The 20,093-nt window shown below is 44.5% G+C and overlaps 1 protein-coding gene across 1 annotated transcript in view; it reads left to right on the top strand.

The window, feature by feature from the left end:
• Positions 1-1,830: 1,830 nt before the first annotated feature.
• LOC137360098 (protein FAM162B-like) overlaps positions 1,831-20,093 on the top strand; it is a 78,131-nt gene continuing 59,868 nt past the window's right edge. Inside the window, exon 1 of the mRNA XM_068025678.1 lies at positions 1,831-2,010. Within this exon, the coding sequence (XP_067881779.1) occupies positions 1,842-2,010 (169 nt within the window). The 5' untranslated portion in view covers positions 1,831-1,841. The remainder of the gene's footprint in view (positions 2,011-20,093) is intronic.

Raw genomic sequence — 20,093 nt, 5'->3', positions numbered from 1 at the left:
GAGTTTGTGCTAATCATAAAAGTTTATTCTTGAAAAATCTTGAATATTTGAACAATATCTCCGCAGAGCCTCCTCCAGAGTTTAAACCCAAGGTCTTGAATCTCTCTTCATATTTCAGGTATCTTAAATTAGGTATTGGTTTAGCTGCCTTTTTTTGCACTATCTCTGATGTCTATCTATCCTTGCTATAGTAAGAATAGAACATATGATTAGATGAGGTTGACAGGCAGTAAAAGATCAGCTGGACCATCAAGCCTGCCCCACGTTCATGAGAGCCAGAGCATCTTCCTTCCTTTACCCCACAGCCATGCAACCTCCTGGGAGAGGGAAAGAAATAGGAACAAGATCTAGAACTGATGAAAGAAAAATACTCTAAAACATTCCTCTCCAACCCACTCTGGTGATGTAAACCAATCCAGTAGATCACATGGACCAAGCATTATCCATAAAGACACTTACCTTATATATGATGTAATCTCTGGCCCAGTCAGAAACCGGTCCAGCTCCATCTTGAAGGCAGACAGTTAGCACCCACCACATGAGCTGGAAATGTATTTCAGAGACTCACAATTATCTAGAAAAAGTACTCTCAAACATCCAGTATATTGGTACTCTTAGATAGTTTAAACTCGCATCCCCTGGTCCTCCCCAATCTGCAATAATCTATCAATAATGATGCCATCAGTCCTTAATTATTTTATCATGTCACCTCAAAGTCTATGCTGCTCTAAAGTATATAAACAAAGTTCCTTGAGTCTTTCGGAGTATCTGAAGCTCTTTCAATTAGGAATCATTTGTGCATTTGTAAATCTAGTGAATCTTTTCATATTTGGATTTTGAATGGAAATAGGCTTCTCTGTATTTTCGTTTTTTTGTCCATTTATTTTCCCTTTCTCATTTAATGCTTCAGCAAGTCATTCATTAAACGAGGTCTGCGTGCCAATACCAATAGATGGGACGTAGCACTCCACAATACTAAATTTAACTAATCTCTCAGCCCCAGCTAAAATCTGAATCTTTTGACTAATGGTGGGATGCTGATCTTATATAGCAGCTTCCTGGTTCCAGTCATTTCATTTAGCCCTAAGGTACAGCCAAACCTTACACGTGCTGCCCTTGCAAGATAACAAAGGGCTACTTGGATTCTGTAATGGTGACAGAAGGCTGTTGGCACTTTGTTGGTGGCTTTCAGGTAATCAGGATATTCAGACAATAGACCCAAGTCAGAACTACTTACTGTTGGAAAGCAAACCTATTGAATGAGGCCGTTCCAAACTGTGATTAGGAAGTCACCTTAATCGTGGTGGTCAATATATCATGTACAGCAAAAGCAAAATACCCAAAATGCTGGAAATCTGAAAGGTTGTGGCGAAAGGTCATCCACCTGAAAGATTATCTCTATTTCTCTGCCCACAGATGCTGAGTGTTTCCAGTATTTTCTGTTTTTGTTTCATATTATATGTAAGCGCATTGCCATTATCCGCACTGTCCTATACAGGGCATTACAGATTCATCCCCACTGTAATGTATACGATTGCATTAGGGTTAGAGTTAGGATTAACCTTCGAGAATCATGTTGTACAATGTACCTAGAAGCGATCTTTACAAACGTGTTTATCATTGGACATCCTTTGGCTGGATCTAAAGTAGATGAGCGCTGATGAAGAACAGTGACTGATAATCTACTTTTTATCATTGTGCATGTTTTCCAATGAGTGTAAGTGGCCGCAGTAACATTGTACAGATCTGCTCTGGAGTGGGGGCGTGACAGGCAGTTTATGGTCTGTTTAAATAGATGGCTCCAATTGATCAGAGCGTGGAAAACGGTTCGGGCTGAAGAAATGAAGATGATTCGCGCTGTGTCAGGTCAGATAAAACTAAGTTCGGCTCTGTGTCGATTGATCGGGGCTAGAACAACAGGCAGGCAAGCTCTGCTCGCCAAAAGTAAAGCGAATCTGAAGGCAACGTTTTATGATTTGCGAATAATGACTGTGAGAGGAGTTCGCACAGGTAAGGTTCATTTAATTTCAAACTGCACAGAATCTAAAGATGGGCCAATCGATTTCACTGAATAGAATTTTTTTTTAACAAGCGACCGTTTGTTGCATAAATGATTACTTAGTGCCAGAGGATTCAACTCTTTCCAAATGTATTCTCTGAGGATTTTAACTTTCAAACATGCTTCTTTTCCTTGTGTTTGTCACCTTTCCGTTCTGTCACTGGCATGATGTTAACTATTATTTGGCAAGCTATTCCTTCCGTTTTTCCCTGATTTGATATTGTCCCGAATTCCTGTGTAGCGAAACTTACACTGGGCACCAGATTGAGTATTTGGGTCCCTTTCCACTACAGAGCGTACTTTGTGAATTCACATCCCTGGCGTTTCGACCTCAGGGGAGCGTATATCAGAATTGCTGTGTCAATGTTAATTCACTCTTTCTATTCATCAGAATGAATGGATAGAACATTCTTGGGGGCTCGCTGGCCTCCTTGGTATGCATTCTTCACACATGAAGAGCACTGTCCTGGGAGGGCGAAATTGTAGTTCGTGAAAGTTAAAGAAATCCTTTCTGTGCTGCAAACTGGTTTCCACCTCGCACAAAGGCTAGGATTGCAATCTAAATCGACCTCAGTCCTTGAAAAAAGGTAGGGTTTGACACTGCCTGGAATGTTACTCCAGTGAAGTGTCAAACTGGGTTTTAAAAGTGCCCAGCGTTTCTGGTACCTCCCGGACACTTTTTAAAACCTATCTGGAGTTAATTTAAATATGTAGCAATGTGGATATTCCTACTTCTGTTCTCTAAATATTTAACTATAGATTGAAAGAGTCCTTCACAGCTCAGTAACCAAACACATACAGAACTCCCTCCTGAAGAAGAGTTGTAATTCCAGTGAATAGGGTACAACCTTGGCTAATCTGAAACTGGTAGCTGCTGCATAAACACAACTTTAAATCCAATAGCTCACTCTGTGACATCCACATTCTGGTCAGTTTATTCAGCACTCTGATTAAGATTCATTACCATAGAATACTACAGGCCCATCTAGCCTGCGGCATTATTTTTTTTAACCACAGTCTAATTTCACTTCCCTGCTCATTCCCCCAAACATTTTAATATTGCTCTTTTTCAAGCAAATATCTAATAATGCCCTCCTCAAAAAAATTTGTGGATTTTACTTTAAAATACTTTGAGAATGCTGCATTCCAACCATTAAGCCCGATTATCACTTGCAAAGGCTTCTCTTCCTGCTCCCGCACTTTTAGCTCTGATGTCCCCCTCTTATTTCTCATCTACATGCTGCCCTTTGGCACCATGATCCGCAAGCACAGCATTAGTTTTCATGTGTATGCTCATGGCACCTAGCTGTACTTCACCACCACCTCTCTCGACTCCTGCACTGTTGCTAAATTATTGAACTGCTTATCTGACATCCAGTACTGGATGAGTAGAAAGGTCCTCCAATTAAATATTGGAATGACTGAAGCCATTGTTTTCAGTTCCTGCTCCAAACTCCATTCCACTAGCTACCAACTCCATCCCTCACCCAGGCAACTGTCTGAGTCTAAACCAGACTGTCTGCAACCTTGGTGTCATTTTTGACCCCGAGATGAGCTTCTGATCACATATTCACGCCATCACTAAGACCACCTATTTCCACCTCCATAACATCACCCGACTTTGTCCCTGCCTCAGCTTATCTGTTCCTGAAACACTCATTCATGCCTTCGTTACCTCTGGACTTGATTATTCCAACACACTCCTGGCTGGTCTCCCACATTCTACCCTCCATAAACTTGAGATTATCCAAAACTCTGCTGCCCATGTCTTAACTTGCACCATGTGCCATTCACCTGTCACTCCTGTGCTTGCTGACCTACATTGGTTCCAGGTTAAGCAACACTTTGATTTTAAAATTCTCATCCTTGTTTTTAAATCCCTCCATGGCCTCGCCCCTCCCAATCTCTGTAATCTCCTCCAGCCCCACAACCCTCCAAGATATCGGCACTCATTTAATTCTAGCTTGTTAAACATCCCCGATTTTAATTGCTCTACTGTGGCTTCAGTTGCCTGGGCCCTAAGCATTGGAATATGCTCCCTACACCTCTCTGCCTCCCTACCTCACTTTCCTCCTTTAAGATACTCCTTAAAACCTGTATCTTTGATCAAGCTTTTGGTCATCTGACCTAATATCTCCCTTTTTGGCTTAGTATTTTGTTTTATATTTCTCAAGTTAAGTACCTTGGGATGCTTTATTACATTAAAGATGCTATATAAATACATGCTGTTGTATTAAGTAACAATGCAACAACAACTACAACTTGTATTTATATAGTGCATGTAGCATCGCAAACTATCCCAAGGTGCTTCACAGGAGCATAAACAGACAAGAACTGGCACAGAGCTAAATAAGGAAACATTAGGACAGATGACCAAAGGGATAGGTTTTAAGGATTGTCTTAAAGGAGGAAAGAGATATGGCAAGGCAGGGAGGTTTAGGGAAGAGATTCCAGAGCATAAGGCCTAGACAACAGAAAACACAACCACCAATGGTGGGGCAAAGAAACTTAGTGATTGATGCACAAGAGGATAGTATTGGAGGAAGTTTGAGTTCTTGGAGCGTTATAGGTCTGGAGGATGAGAATGTTTAATTCAAGGTGTTGTTGAACTGGGAAACCACTATTGTCAGCAAGCACAGAGTTCAGAAGCTCAGTTCAGGATCAAATAGGATGCAGGAGTTGTGAACAGTCTGCTTCAGCTTGAAACAGTGGTCAGAGAGGAGGATGGTGGTGAGGGAATGGAATTTACGGCAGGGGCCAAAGATAATGGCTGCAATGTTCCCAAAGTTTAAATGGAGGAAATATCTTCTCATCCAGTGCTGGATTCTGGACAAGCAGCTTCACAACATAGAGATAGTGGAGGGTTTGAGGGAGGAGGTGAAGGTGTACAGCTGATTATATATTAGCTTAGTCAACAGTGCACATAACAAATAATGCTTTGAAATCTTCCATTTTAACAAACTCCCCTAGTAATGTTGGATTAACGTATCATAATTGGTAAAGGTATTCAAATTTAAATAAGGATCTTTGATTGATAATTACTTTGATCCCCAACAGTAATGGTATCAAACTGATTTTCTTCAGTATTTGGGTAAAATTCTTTTGAATTTAATTATACAAGCATTAAAAACCATGGAATCCTATTCAAAAGGATGGCCCATACATTGTACACACATGTTACTTTTGGTGGGTAAACCATGCAGCTCTATCTACTGGTAAGAACCATTGTTATTTTTATGACCAGGTGAGAAAGGTCTCCTCTGGGGGAGCTGGTTTGATCCACTACACATTCAGGGACTCTGCAGGGGACCGTCTCCTGTGGTCTTTCTTTCACTACTGGGGGGGGCTACCACCTTCACCCCTGTTAGATCATTACCTAGGAGCAGGTCAACCCTGTCCACTGGCAAACCAGGGACAATCCCTACAATCACTGGTCCCAAAACTAGGTCGCACTCCAGGTGTACCTGGTGTACAGGTACAGGCACACACTGCCCTCCAATACCATTTACACCATTCTGGTGTTCACTGCACTCTCTGGGGGAAAGGTCAGGCCTTTTGCCAGTAAAAGGGATCTGGTGGCCCCTGTGTCCCTGAGAATCACTATGTGCTTGCTTGCCCCACTCGAGGGGTATGGGGTTACGTTCCCTTCAAATACAAAACCCTGATAACCTTCAGGAATCCTATTAACTTTTCTGCACTGGCTGTAGCAAGCTTCCTGGGTTGCACTCTTACTGTAGTTAAAGCCACAGCATGTTCAGTGTTTTCCATCAGGCCTTCGTCTTCACTGAGCGGGTGTGCCCTGATTAACCCTCCTGGTTTCCCCTTTAGTTTCCAGCAGTCAGCTTTTAAATGCCCTGCCTTATTACAATGGAAGCACACAGGTCTCTGCGTCTCACTGTTGCTCACAGCACCTTCCTTTTCGGCTGGAGGAGAGCCCCCTGTGTCTCCTGCTTTCCTTTCTCTTCCATGACTGCCTGGGCTTCTATCACCTTCCCACCCTTTGTCCTTTTTGGATTTGTGGAGGTGATTAGGAGAGGTTCTCCCCTGGGAAACCGATTTATAAGTTAAAGCAAACTCATCGGCCAGAATGGCTGCTTGCTGGGCTCCCTGAATCCACTGTTCCTCTACATGGGTTTTTATTGAGAATGGGAGAGAGTGTTTAAATCCCTGTAATAGGATTACTTCTCTGAGAGTCTCATAGCTGAGCTGTATTTTTAAAGCCCTCAGCCACTGGTCAAAAGCCAGCTGCTTGCTTCTTTCAAACCCCAGATAAGTTTGATTAGCTTGCTTTTTGAGGGTTCTAAACTTTTAACGATAGGCTTCGGTTACTAATTCATATGCCCCGAGCATAGCATTTTTGGTCAGTTCATAATTTGATGAACTCTTGTCTGGCAACAGGGAACAAACCTCATGGACTTTTCCGGTTAGTTTGCTTTGCAATAAGAGAGACCAGGTCTCAACTGGCGATTTTAGCTGCCTTGCTAGTTTCCCAAAAGACACGAAAAACACTTCCACATCTTCCTCATTGAACTTTGGAATTAATTGAGCGAGTTTGAGCAATCTTGTACCCAGCCCTGAATTCTGCTCCTCCATATTGGCTATGCTTTCACTAGGGTTACTCTGTCGCCCCCTAGCTAACTCAAACTGCTTCAGCTCTCTCTCTTCAGATTCTTTCTGGAATATTTTTTCTCTCTCTCTCCTGCCTTTCATTCTCTTCATGTTCCTTTTGGAAGGCTCTCTCTTTCTCCCTCTCCTGCCTCTCTCTTTTTCCCTTTCCTCAAATTCTAAGAACAAAGATAATTACAGCACAGGAACAGGCCCTTCGGCCCTCCAAGCCTGCGCCGATCCAGATCCTCTCTCTAAACATGTCGCCTATTTTCTAAGCTTCTGTATCTCTTTTCTTCCTGCCCATTCATGTATCTGTCCAGATACATCTTAAAAGATTCCATCGTGCCCGCATCTACCACCTCCGCTGGCAACGCGTTCCAGGCACCCACCACCCTCTGCGTAAAGAACTTTCCACGCATATCCCCCCTAAACTTTTCCCCTTTCACTTTGAACTCGTGTCCTCTAGTAATTGAAACCCCCACTCTGGGAAAAAGCTTCTTGCTATCCACCCTGTCTATACCTCTCATGATTTTGTACACCTCAATCAGGTCCCCCCTCAACCTCCGTCTTTCTAATGAAAATAATCCTAATCTACTCAACCTCTCTTCATAGCTAGCGCCCTCCATACCAGGCAACATCCTGGTGAACCTCCTCTGCACCCTCTCCAAAGCATCCACATCCTTTTGATAATGTGGCGACCAGAACTGTACGCAGTATTCCAAATGTGGCCGAACCAAAGTCCTATACAACTGTAACATGACCTGCCAACTCTTGTACTCAATGCCCCGTCCGATGAAGGAAAGCATGCCGTATGCCTTCTTGACCACTCTATTTACCTGCGTTGCCACCTTCAGGGAACAGTGGACCTGAACACCCAAATCTCTCTGGACATCAATTTTCCCCAGGACTTTTCCATTTACTGTATAGTTCACTCTTGAATTGGATCTTCCAAAATGCATCACCTCGCATTTGCCCTGATTGAACTCCATCTGCCATTTCTCTGCCCAACTCTCCAATCTATCTATATTCTGCTGTATTCTCTGACAGTCCCCTTCACTATCTGCTACTCCACCAATCTTAGTGTCGTCTGCAAACTTGCTAATCAGTCCACCTATACTTTCCTCCAAATCATTAATGTATATCACAAACAACAGTGGTCCCAGCACGGATCCCTGTGGAACACCACTGGTCACACGTCTCCATTTTGAGAAACTCCCTTCTACTGCTACTCTCTGTCTCCTGTTGCCCAGCCAGTTCTTTATCCATCTAGCTAGTACACCTTGGACCCCAAGCGCCTTCACTTTCTCCATCAGCCTGCCATGGGGAACCTTATCAAACGCCTTACTGAAGTCCATGTATATGACATCGACAGCCCTTCCGTCATCAATCAACTTTGTCACTTCCTCAAAGAATTCTATTAAGTTGGTAAGACATGACCTTCCCTGCACAAAACCATGTTGCCTATCACTGATGAGCCCATTTTCTTCCAAATGGGAATAGATCCTATCCCTCAGTATCTTCTCCAGCAGCTTCCCTACCACTGACGTCAGGCTCACCGGTCTATAATTACCTGGATTATCCCTGCTACCCTTCTTAAACAAGGGGACAACATTAGCAATTCTCCAGTCCTCCGGGACCTCACCCGTGTTTAAGGATGCTGCAAAGATATCTGTTAAGGCCCCAGCTATTTCCTCTCTCGCTTCCTTCAGTAACCTGGGATAGATCCCATCCGGACCTGGGGACTTGTCCACCTTAATGCCCTTTAGAATACCCAACACTTCCTCCCTCCTTATGCCGACTTGACCTAGAGTAATCAAACATCTGTTCCTAACCTCAACATCCGTCATGTCCCTCTCCTCGGTGAATACCGATGCAAAGTACTCGTTTAGAATCTCACCCATTTTCTCTGAGTCCAAGCATAACATTCCTCCTTTGTCCTTTAGTGGGCCAATCCTTTCTCTAGATACCCTCTTTCTCCTTATATATGAATAAAAGGCTTTGGGATTTTCCTTAACCCTGTTTGCTAAAGATATTTCATGACCCCTTTTAGCCCTCTTAATTCCTCGTTTCAGATTGGTCCTACATTCCCGATATTCTTTCAAAGCTTCGTCTTTCATCAGCCGCCTAGACCTTATGTATGCTTCCTTTTTCCTCTTAGCTAGTCTCACAATTTCACCTGTCATCCATGGTTCCCTAATCTTACCATTTCTATCCCTCATTTTCACAGGAACATGTCTCTCCTGCACGCTAATCAACCTCTCTTTAAAAGCCTCCCACATATCACATGTGGATTTACCTTCAAACAGCTGCTCCCAATCTACATTTCCCAGCTCCTGCCGAATTTTGGTATAGTTGGCCTTCCCCCAATTTAGCACTCTTCCTTTTGGACCACTCTCGTCTTTGTCCATGAGTATTTTAAAGCTTACGGAATTGTGATCACTATTCCCAAAGTAGTCCCCTACTGAAACTTCAACAACCTGGCCGGGCTCATTCCCCAACACCAGGTCCAGTATGGCCCCTTCCCGAGTTGGACTATTTACATACTGCTCTAGAAAACCCTCCTGGATGCTCCTTACAAATTCTGCTCCATCTGGACCTCTAACATTAAGCGAATCCCAGTCAATGTTGGGAAAATTAAAATCTCCTATCACCACCACCCTGTTGCTCCTACATCTTTCCATAATCTGTTTACATATTTGTACCTCTATCTCACGCTCGCTGTTGGGAGGCCTGTAGTACAGCCCCAACATTGTTACCGCACCCTTCCTATTTCTGAGTTCTGTCCATATTGCCTCACTGCTCGAGTCCTCCATAGTGCCCTCCTTCAGCACAGCTGTGATATCCTCTTTGACCAGTAATGCAACTCCTCCACCCCTTTTACCTCCCTCTCTATCCCGCCTGAAGCATCGATATCCTGGGATATTTAGTTGCCAATCATGCCCTTCCCTCAACCAAGTCTCAGTAATAGCAATAACATCATACTCCCAGGTACTAATCCAAGCCCTAAGTTCATCTGCCTTACCAACTACGCTTCTTGCATTAAAACAAATGCACCTCAGACCACCAGTCCCTTTATATTCATCATCTGCTCCCTGCCTGCTCTTCCCCTTAGTCACACTGACTTCATTATCTAGTTTCTTACAGGCTTTTGTTACTACCTCCTCACTGTCAACTGACCTCAATTGGTTCCCATCCCCCTGCCACATTAGTTTAAACCCTCCCCAACAGCGTTAGCAAAAGCACCTCCAAGGACATTGGTTCCAGTCCGGCCCAGGTGTAGACCGTCCAATTTGTAATAGTCCCACCTCCCCCAGAACCGGTCCCAATGTCCCAAAAATCTGAACCCCTCCTTCCTGCACCATCTCTCAAGCCACGCATTCATCCTGACTATTCTTTCATTTTTACTCTGACTATCACGTGGCACTGGTAGTAATCCTGAGATTACTACCTCTGAGGTCCTACTTTTTAACTTGGCTCCTAATTCCCTAAACTCTGCTTGTAGGACCTCATCCCGTTTTTTACCTATATCATTCGTGCCTATGTGCACAATGACAACTGGCTGTTCACCCTCCCCCTTTAGAATGTTCTGTAGCCGATCTGAGATGTCCCTGACCCGTGCACCTGGGAGGCAACATACCATTCGGGACCCTCGTTTTCGACCACAGAACCGCCTATCTACTCCCCTTACAATCGAATCCCCTATGACTATAGCCCTTCCACTCTTTTTCCCGCCCTTCTGAGCAGCAGAGCCAGCCACGGTGCCATGGACCTGGCTACTGCTGCCTTCCCCTAGTGAGCCATCTCCCTCAACAGTATCCAAAACAGTATACTTGTTTTGGAGGGAGATGACCGCAGGGGACTCCTGCGCTGCCTTCCTGCTCTTTCTCTGCCTTTTGGTCACCCATTCCCTTTCTCCCTCAGCAATCCTAATCTGCGGTGTGACCAATTCACTAAACGTGCTATCCACGACCTCCTCAGCATCGCGCATGCTCCAAAGTGAGTCCATCCGCAGCTCGAGAGCCGACATGCGGTCTAACAAGAGCTGCAGCTGGACACACTTCCTGCACGTGAAGGAGTCAGGGTCATCAGCCGTGTCCCTGAGCTCCCACATTGAGCAAGAGGAGCATGATACGGGTCTGAGATCTCCTGCCATTTTTAATCTTAAGTTTAAACTTAGTTAAATGAAAAAGGAACGAAAAGTTTTTACCAATCACAATAAAACCAGAGAAATCGAAAAAGCCTTACCTCATAAACACCCCACCGAGTCCTTTTTTCTTTTTGGTTAGAGGAGGAGGGCGGGTGGGAGACACTACAAGTGTGGTGTCTCGGGTTCAGAAACCGCCCAAATATATAGTGTTTTACTTACCCAGCAGCCCCCTGGCCTCCGCCGAAAAACAAAAGGAAATTAAATTTACTTTCAAACTAACTTTCCCAGCTGCTCACTCGCTCACACGCTGCTCCCGAAAAAGCTGCTGCACTGAAAGGAAAGTTATTTTAAACCGCCCAAATATATAGTGTTTTACTTACCCAGCAGCCCCCTGGCCTCCGCCGAAAAACAAAAGGAAATTAAATTTACTTTCAAACTAACTTTCCCAGCTGCTCACTCGCTCACACGCTGCTCCCGAAAAAGTTTCCTCTGTTCCAATTGTATCTTTCCTAACAGTGCACTGTCGGATTCTGTTTCTAACCCTGCTTCTGCTGCTTCAGATTCAAGGGAAAATTGGTTGGCCACTAGCCTTAGGAGTTCAGACTTCCTAGCCTTGCCACGTACAGTGATCCCACACTACTCAGCCATTTTTCTCAACTCCTCCATAAACAGTGCTTTTAACTTATCCCAAGTTACTTCACCCTGGCTTGGAGAGCTACTCGCTTCAGTTGCAGACATATTAGTATTCAATCACACACAACCACAAGAAAACCTGTATTAATCTTGCGGTTTTTGATTGGGAACAATTTGGCTTCCCACTTCCAATTTCACTTGTTCATCTATGGGTAAAATTCCGGATGCTAGCACCCAAATTTCTGTTATGCCCAGGTGAGAAAAGTGTCTAGGGGTAGGGGTCAGTTACTATCGTCACCTGGTCTTATTGTAACAGGGTTTATTTTTAAACACACCGTGTTTTGAGCTCCCCCTTTTTGAATCCTTGTTCACAGCTTTTCAATTATAAAGCAAAGAAACCAACACACCAGTTTTTTTCAGGTTTAAAGGAGAAAAGTGAAATTTATTAAAACTTAGACTTAAACTCTAATACGGTTGACGCCTACGGATATAGGACACACCCACACTGATATACACATGCAAATAGGGACAGAAAAGAGGAGAGGAAAATATAGTGGAGCGAGGTTTTAGGCAATATCAGAAGAGTTTCTTGTTTATTGTGCTTTGAGCTTCCTTGATTGTAGGTAGTCTTGCTGTTCGTCGGGGCCCAGTGTTCTTCTTAAACTTTGTTCATGTAGGAGACTTTTCTGTCTTTGAGGTTCACGTGTTTTCACAAGATTCAGTTCCGTGGGAAGGAGATGGAGGCAAGTAGGACTGGAAAGGTTCTGTTCCAACTGGGAGCACATGGCTTTCTTAATTCAAATCCTCTGTTGGAAGTTCAAATTCAAAATCTCCAACAGTCAATCAGTCATGGGACCAAAACTGGTCTGACCACTTCTTCTGTGTATTCGGCCATCTTAGGAGTTAACCTGGAATGCTTCAACATCTGGTAATCAAAAGTCCATTGTTGGTTGAATGTGTGAGGCATGGCCCTTTGTCCCTTGTTCCAACATTGCCTGTTACCATGCAAATGTCTTTCCAGTCAGGGGCTTGCAATTTTAAGTTTTAGTATTCATGTAGCGAAATAATGCATGCCTCAGTCTTGGCAGGTGGGGGCTTGCCTGATAGTAATTTTCAGGGTAATTTTCTAACTGTACATTTGGTGGGGAGTCTCAGACACCAGGAGAAACCATTGTAAATTTGGGCACAGATGGCATATTAATTTTTAAAAATTGATTGAAAAATTATGTTCATTATCCCATTAAATTTCCATTAAGTGCTTCCACTGGGAGTGCAACGTGGGAAAAGGATCCCATTTTATGTTGTATTCCATAGAATGGATAGATACGTCAGCACCAAGAAGCTGCCTAGACCTAGACCATTTGATGCCTGAAATGCCTATAAGACTACATCGTATTGGATATGTACTGTGGCAGGAAATGCACACTCCCTCCTATAGTGGGTGTCCAAGCTTTTTGTCTTTGTAGGCCACATAGGTGCATGCCACGGAATCTCAGGCACCATATATAAAGGTTAATTCTATGGTCCTATGCTTCCAGCAGATATTGGTCCTCCACTTGAAGGGAGCAAATCAAAAGTGTTCCACCCATTAAACACAATTTTCCAGCTCGGCGCCGATCTCGAGCTTCAAAGATTGCGGGGCGCACGCATGGGATTTGCTCCGTGGAGCCACCTCGATATTCAGCGCAGTGGCTCATTTACAGGGCCGGAGCAGACCGCAACACCCCCACGATGACATGGGAGGCGACCGGCGCTCCATCCCCGGCAATGCCGTCCACCATTTTTAAAGGGCTTCAAGCCCTTACATTGAATTTGAATTTTTAAAGTGACAGACATTATGAATTTAAAGTAAAAACTTCAATGAAAGTTTCAAGACCCTCTCCCAGCCCCCAGTAACTAAACAATTTATTACTTGCCCTCTCCCCCCAAAAAAAAACTTATCTTGCGATACTGACCTCTCCCCCGCCCACAAAGTTTATAAACTATGAACTTTACCCATTCCCACCACCCCATAGACCTATCAAAAAGGTTTCACCCACCCCCCCCCCCCACACTCCCGCCCTGAAAACTTATCAGCCTCCATTCCCACCAGTGTTCTGCCTCAGATCTTAATTTAAACTTAACTTAAGTTAATTTAAATATTTTAATTCTATATCTGTTGCCAGCAGCAGGGGGACAGCCACGAGGCCTTAACACTGCCGGTAATATGGGGCAGGGCCTTCCCGGTGTCGAGGCCCGTAGCGGCCCTCTCCCAGAGGCATTTTCCGGGCCCCCCCACCATGACCCCCACCAGGGGGCCGGTAAAATTTGCTCCAATTAATTGTATTAGCCTCTGATTTCCTTTAATCAATCCTCTGTGAGACCACTCCATGCTGGAATTAGTATAGTAAATCAATGCTTCCATTTATGTGAACATACCTCAGGTTGCTGATCATAACGCATCTTGATGTTGGTGTATCCAGCAATGAAGTGACAAGTGTAAAAGCCCTTTTCATACCTTTGGTTCAACAAAATTCAAACAGGCAAACCAGTGAATAAGAAATATAGACATAAACATCGCTCATTTACCTGAGCTCTGGTTGGCACATGTTGAACTCGCCTATCTTAGATTATCAGCTGACTAGTTGCTATGTATGTACTTTTACCTTTAAAAATACTTTTATTTTAAAATACACGGATACAAAGTGTTCAGAAATAATAGGGAACGACAAAAGGAAGGTGGGCTTGCACTATTAATTAGGGAAAGGAAGACATTGTATCATCATATCATACAGTTTAGATTAGTAATGGAGAAGAGCAAGGAACAATCTAAAGTTGAACTTCTAAATCGGAAGATGGCTAACTTCAATGGATCTAGCCAGAGTAAAATGGAAACAAAGATTGACAGGAAAAACTGTACTGTAACAGAACAATGGGGTGATCTTTAAGGAGGAGATGTTTCAGGTGCAGGCTATGTACATTCCAAGAAGAGGGCATGGCAGGGGAACCAAAACCAGAGCTTGTTGGATGATTAGTGCAATAGAGAATACGATAAAATAAAAGGTGTATGATGCACATCAGGTGACTTCTTCAAGCAAGAACCAGGTCAAATAAGTTAAGAGGGCAAGTAAAGAGGAAAATAATACTGGCAAAGAGAGAATATGAGAATAGAATGACAGATAATATAAAAGGCAACCCAAAAATCTTCTATCTGCATGTGAATAGTACCTGGTTAGTAAGAGGCAGGGGTTTGGCCTATTAGGTATAGAGGGTGATATATGCTTTTTTTATTCTTTCATGGGATGTTAGCATTGCTGGCAAGTCCAGTATATGTTGCCCAACCCTAATTGCCACTGAGAAGGTGGTGGTGAGCTGCTTTCTTGAACTGCTGCAGTTCATTCAGTGTAAGTACACCCACAGTGCTGTTAGGAAGGGAGTTTCAGGATTTTGACCCAGCAACAGTGAAGGAACAATAATATAGTTCCAAGTCATGATGGTGTGTGGCTTGGGGGGGAACTTACAAGTGGTGGTGTTCCCATGCATCTGCTGCCCTTGTCCTTCTAGGTAGTAGAGGTCATGGTTTTGGAAGGTGCTGTCAAAGGAGCCTTGGTGAGTTGCTGCAATGCATCTTGTAGATGGTACACACTGCTGCCACTGTGTGCCGGTGGTGGAGGAATGTATGTTTAAGGTGGTGGATGGGGTGCCAATTAAGCGGGCTGCTTTGTCCTGGATGGTGTCAAGCTTCTTGAGCGTTGTTGGAGCTGCACTCATCCAGGCAAGTGGAGAGTATTCCATCACACTCCTGACCAGTGCCTTGTGGACAGGCTTTGGGGAGTCAGGAGGTGAGTTTCTCACTACAGAATTCCCTGCCTCTGACTTGCTCTTGTAGTCTCAATATTTATATGTCCAGTCCAGTTAAGTTTCTGGTCAATGCTAACCCCCAGGCTGTTGATGGGGGTTGAATATTCAGCAATGGTAACGCTGTGATATGTGATGGGGAGATGGTTTGATTCTCTCCTGTTGGAGATGGTCATTGCCTGGCACTTGTGTGGCATGAATGTTACTTACCACTTATCAGCCCTTGCCTAGATGTTATCCAGGTCTTACTGCATGTGGGCACAGACTCCTTTGGTATCTGAAGAGTTGTAAATTGTACTGAACACTGTGCAATCATCAGAGAACATCCCTATTTCTAACCTTATGATGGAGGGAAGGTCATTGATGAAGCAGCTGAAGATGATTAGGCCTAGAGACTACCAAGAGGAACTCCTGCAGCAATGCCCTAGGGAACACCACAACCAACTTCCATTGTGCTAGGTATGACATCAAGCACTGGAGAGTTTTCCCCCTGATTCCCATTGACTCCAATTTTGCTAGGGCTCCTTGATGCCACACTCAGTCAAATGCTGCCTTGATGTCAAGGGCAGTCACTCACCTTACCTCTGGAGTTCAGCTCTTTTGTCCATGTTTGGAACAAGGCTGTAATGAGGTCTGGAGCCGAGTGGCCAAACTGAGCATCAGTGAGCAGGTTATTGCTGTGTAAATGTCACTTGATAGCACTGTCAACATCATCTTCCATCACTTTGCTGGTGATTGAGAGGAGGCTGATGAGGCAGTAATTGGTCGGATTGGATCTGTCCTGCTTTTTGTGGACAGGACATACCTGGGCAATTTTCTACATTGTTAGGTAGATGCCAGAGTTGTAGCTGTACTGGAACAGCTTGGCTAGGGGTGCGACTACTTCTGGAGCACAGGTCTTCAGTACCACAGCTGGGATGTTGTCAGGTTCCATAGCCTTTGCTGTATCCAGCGTCTTCAGCTGTTTCCTGATATCACATGGAGTGAATCGGATTGGCTGAAGACTGGCATCTGTGAATCTGGGGACCTCAGGAAGAGGCTCATGCTGGGCTCCCACATCATTGAGGATGGTGATGTTTATGGCATCTCCTTGTCAGATTAGTTGTTCAATTGCCCACCACCATTCAAACTGGATGTGGCAGGACTGCAGAGCTTTGATCTGATCCGTTGGTTGTCTTATTGCTTATATATTAGTTACGACCAGGTGAGAAAGGTGTCTAGGGTTCCCTCTCAGCCTTCAACTGGTCTTAACTGTAACAGGGTTTAATTTTAAACACACTGTGTTTTGAGTTCCCCCTTGGTGAATCCTTGTTCACCGCTTTCCAATTATAAGGCAAAGAAATGAGCACAAACAGGCTATCTTAGGTTTAAAGAAGAAAAGTGAAATTTTATTGAACTTAAACTCTAATTCGGTTGACGCCTATGCATACACGATGTGCCCACGCAAGCATGCATATGCGATACACACATGCAAATAGAAACAGAAAAGAGGAGAAGAAAAATAAAGTGGAAAGGTTTGAGGCTATATCTGAAGAGTTTGTTACGGTTCTTCGAGCTCACTGTAGAGTCCTTTTGTAGATCGATCTTGCTTTTCATTGGGGCTCAGTATTCTTCTTAAACCTTGTTCACTGTAGGAGACTTTTCTCTCTTGGGGTTCATGTGTCTTTAGTGGGTTTCAGTTCTGTGAGAAAGAGATGGGGTCAGACAGGGGGGGAGGAGGTCTTTCCAATCCAGGAACACAGAGCTTTCTGCCAGTTCAAACACTGCCTCTACAATTTAAAACTCACCAAGTTGGCCAGCAGGGTAGTCACGTGACTGGTATAACCACTTCTGGCTTTGTGTATTGGGTGGGTCAGGGAATGGTCCTTTGTTCCAGGCAGTGTCTGTTAATATGCAAAAATGTCCTTCCAGCCAGGGGCTTGGCAACCCCTTGTAATAGGCCTTCTCTTCTTACCAGCAACAATTTGAAATTTAATGTCCATGTGGTGAAATTAATATGCCTCATTCTTGGCAGATGGAGGCCTGCATGACATATTGCATGCTGCTTCCGCTGTTTGGCATGCATGTAGGCCTGTGTTGTAGCCTTACCAGGTTGGCGCCTCTTTTTTAGGTATACCTGGTGCTGCTCCTGGCATGCTCTCCTGCACTCCGTATTGAACCAGGGTTGATCCCCTGGCTTGATGGTGATGGTAGAGTGACAGATATGCTGGGCCATGTGGTTACAGATTGTTGTTGAATACAATTCTGCTGCTGCTGATGGCCGAGGGCTGGATTTCACCGGGCCCCCGATGTTGGGCTGCATGGCGGCCAGACGGGGGGTGCTGGAAGATGGTTCTGGCAGAGGCCCACCACGGAGCCCGATGCTGGGAGTGCCCAGCCTTATCCTTCCCGCGCCTTCAAATCTCCATCTGGAGAAAGCAAGTGTGACACTGATGGGGAGGGCGGAGGAGTTAAGATTTTCAGTGCGGGGCGGGGAACAGGGTCAAATAAACGTAATGAGTGTAGGGGATGGTGGGAAGGGGTGAACATTAAACGTTGTGCAAGTTACATTGTACAGCGAGCTCATCACTGGTATCAGACCCACCGGCCGTCCATGTCTCCGCTTTAAAGACGTCTGCAAACGCGGCATGAAGTCCTGTGACATTGATCACAAGTCGTGGGAGTCAGTTGCCAGCGATCGCCAGAGCTGGCGGGCAACCATAAAGGCGGGGCTAAAGTGTGGCGAGTTGAAGAGACTTAGCAGTTGGCAGGAAAAATGTCAGAAGCGCAAGGGGAGAGCCAACTGTGTAACAGCCCCGACAACCAATTTTATCTGCAGCACCTGTGGAAGAATCTGTCATTCTAGTATTGGCCTTTATAGCCACTCCAGGCGCTGCTTCACAAACCACTGATCACCTTCAGGCGCTTACCCATTATCTCTCGAGACAAGGAGGCCAAAGAAAAAAAAATTTTGGTGGGGCTGGGGGGGAGGGCAAATAGTTAATGTAATTGTTATTGAGGGGTGGAAAACGGGCGTTAGAATTTTATTTGATAAATTTTGGGGGGAGGGTGTATGTTTAAAAATTCAAATATGCCGACAGGGCTGGCTGCCCTTTAAAAATGGCACCAGCGCCTGTGCACAGGCAGCTGACACCATTGTTGGTGTTGGACAGCCTGCCCCTTCCACGTGATGGCGTGGTGGGGTGGGGGGGCCAGGCCACCCCGGCTATTTAAATGAGTCGCCACGCAGTAGATGCGTGGGCCGCCATTTTTCGCTCTTAAAATCTAGCCCCTAGTTTTGAGCTAGTAGATCTGTTCTGAATCTATCACATTTAGCCCAGTGGCAGTGCCATATAACATGTATCCTCAATGTGAAGATGGGACTTTGTCACCACAGGACTGTGCAGTGGTGACACCTACCAATATTGTCAGACACTGGACAAGGTTAGAATACATAATGAATGCTTTGTATCAATGATTACTCAGGAAGAGGATGCTGACAAAATAGAGGTAGAAGCAGAGATGGTAGAGAGAGGTAATGGATGGGGTGAAAATTGATTGGCAAGATGTACTGGGAAGACTGGCTATGCTTAGAGTGGATAAGTCACCTGATCCAGATGGCTTGTATCCCAGGTTGCTAAAGGAAGTGGGAGTGAAGATAGCAGAAGGCTTGCCATAATCTTCCAATCTTCACTAGATATGGGAGAGATGCCAGAGGATTGTAGAGTGGCAAATATGACAACCTTATTCGCGATAGCATGTATGGACATCCCTAGTAACTACAGGCTGGTCAATTTAACATCAGTGGTGGGTAAGGTTTTAGAAATAATCAGAGAAAAAAATCAACAGGTGTTTGGAGTGGTTTGAGTTATTTAGGGAGAGCCAACATGGATTTGTGAAAGGCAGATCATGCTTGATGAATCAAATTGAATTTTTTAATGAAATAACAGAGAAGGTTGATGAAGGGACTGTGGTGGATGTTGTCTATGTGGATTTTAATAAACCTTTTGACAAAGTACTACATGAAAGGCTGGTTATCAAAATTGAGGATCATGGAATAGGAGGTTCAGCGTCAGCTTGGATAAAAAATTGGCTTAAGGACAGAAAACAGCAAGTTGTGGTAAATGGTTGTTTTTCAGAATGGAGGATGGTAGACAGTGTTATTCCCCAAGGTCCAAGGTTCATTACTAGGACCACTGCTTTTATATGTAAATGACTTAGATGACTTGGATCTTGGAATAGAGTTTTATTTCAAAATTTTCTCATGAAACCAAACATAGATAGGCTAGCAGAATGAGCAGACAAGCAGCAGATGGAATTTAAAACAGAAAAGTGTGAGGTGGTGCATTTTGGCCGAAGGAATAGGGAGAGGCAATATATACTTAATGGCACAGTTCTAAAGGGCTGGATTTTGTGTAGGAGGCGGGGGTCCCGGCGCCAGATGAAAAGTTGGGGGGAGCCCCGCCTCTGTACTTTTTCAGGCCCCCAGAGTGATCTTTGGCCATTAAAGTTGAAGGAGGCAGGTTCCTGTCCCTTTAAACACCCTTTAAACACAATGGGAATCCAGCCCCCAAGAACTGCCAGCCAATCACAGGACCCGCAGCTCAACAGTATCGGCAGCTTACTAGGACCACTGCTTTTATATGTAAATGACTTAGATGACTGGGATCTTGGAATACAGAGTTTTATTTCAAAATTTTCTCATGAAACCAAACATAGATAGGCTAGCAGAATGAGCAGACAATCAGCAGATGGGAGTGGTGGCCACGGCTGGTAGTGCAGAGGCCTTGGACCCAGGTCCAGCGTTGGAACTCCGGACCTGAGGTAGGT

Source organism: Heterodontus francisci, chromosome 3 (assembly GCF_036365525.1).
Source record: "Heterodontus francisci isolate sHetFra1 chromosome 3, sHetFra1.hap1, whole genome shotgun sequence".
Lineage (NCBI taxonomy): Eukaryota > Metazoa > Chordata > Chondrichthyes > Heterodontiformes > Heterodontidae > Heterodontus > Heterodontus francisci.
The sequence above is the reverse complement of the archived record's forward strand: the minus strand, read 5'-3'. Positions and strand labels throughout refer to the sequence as shown.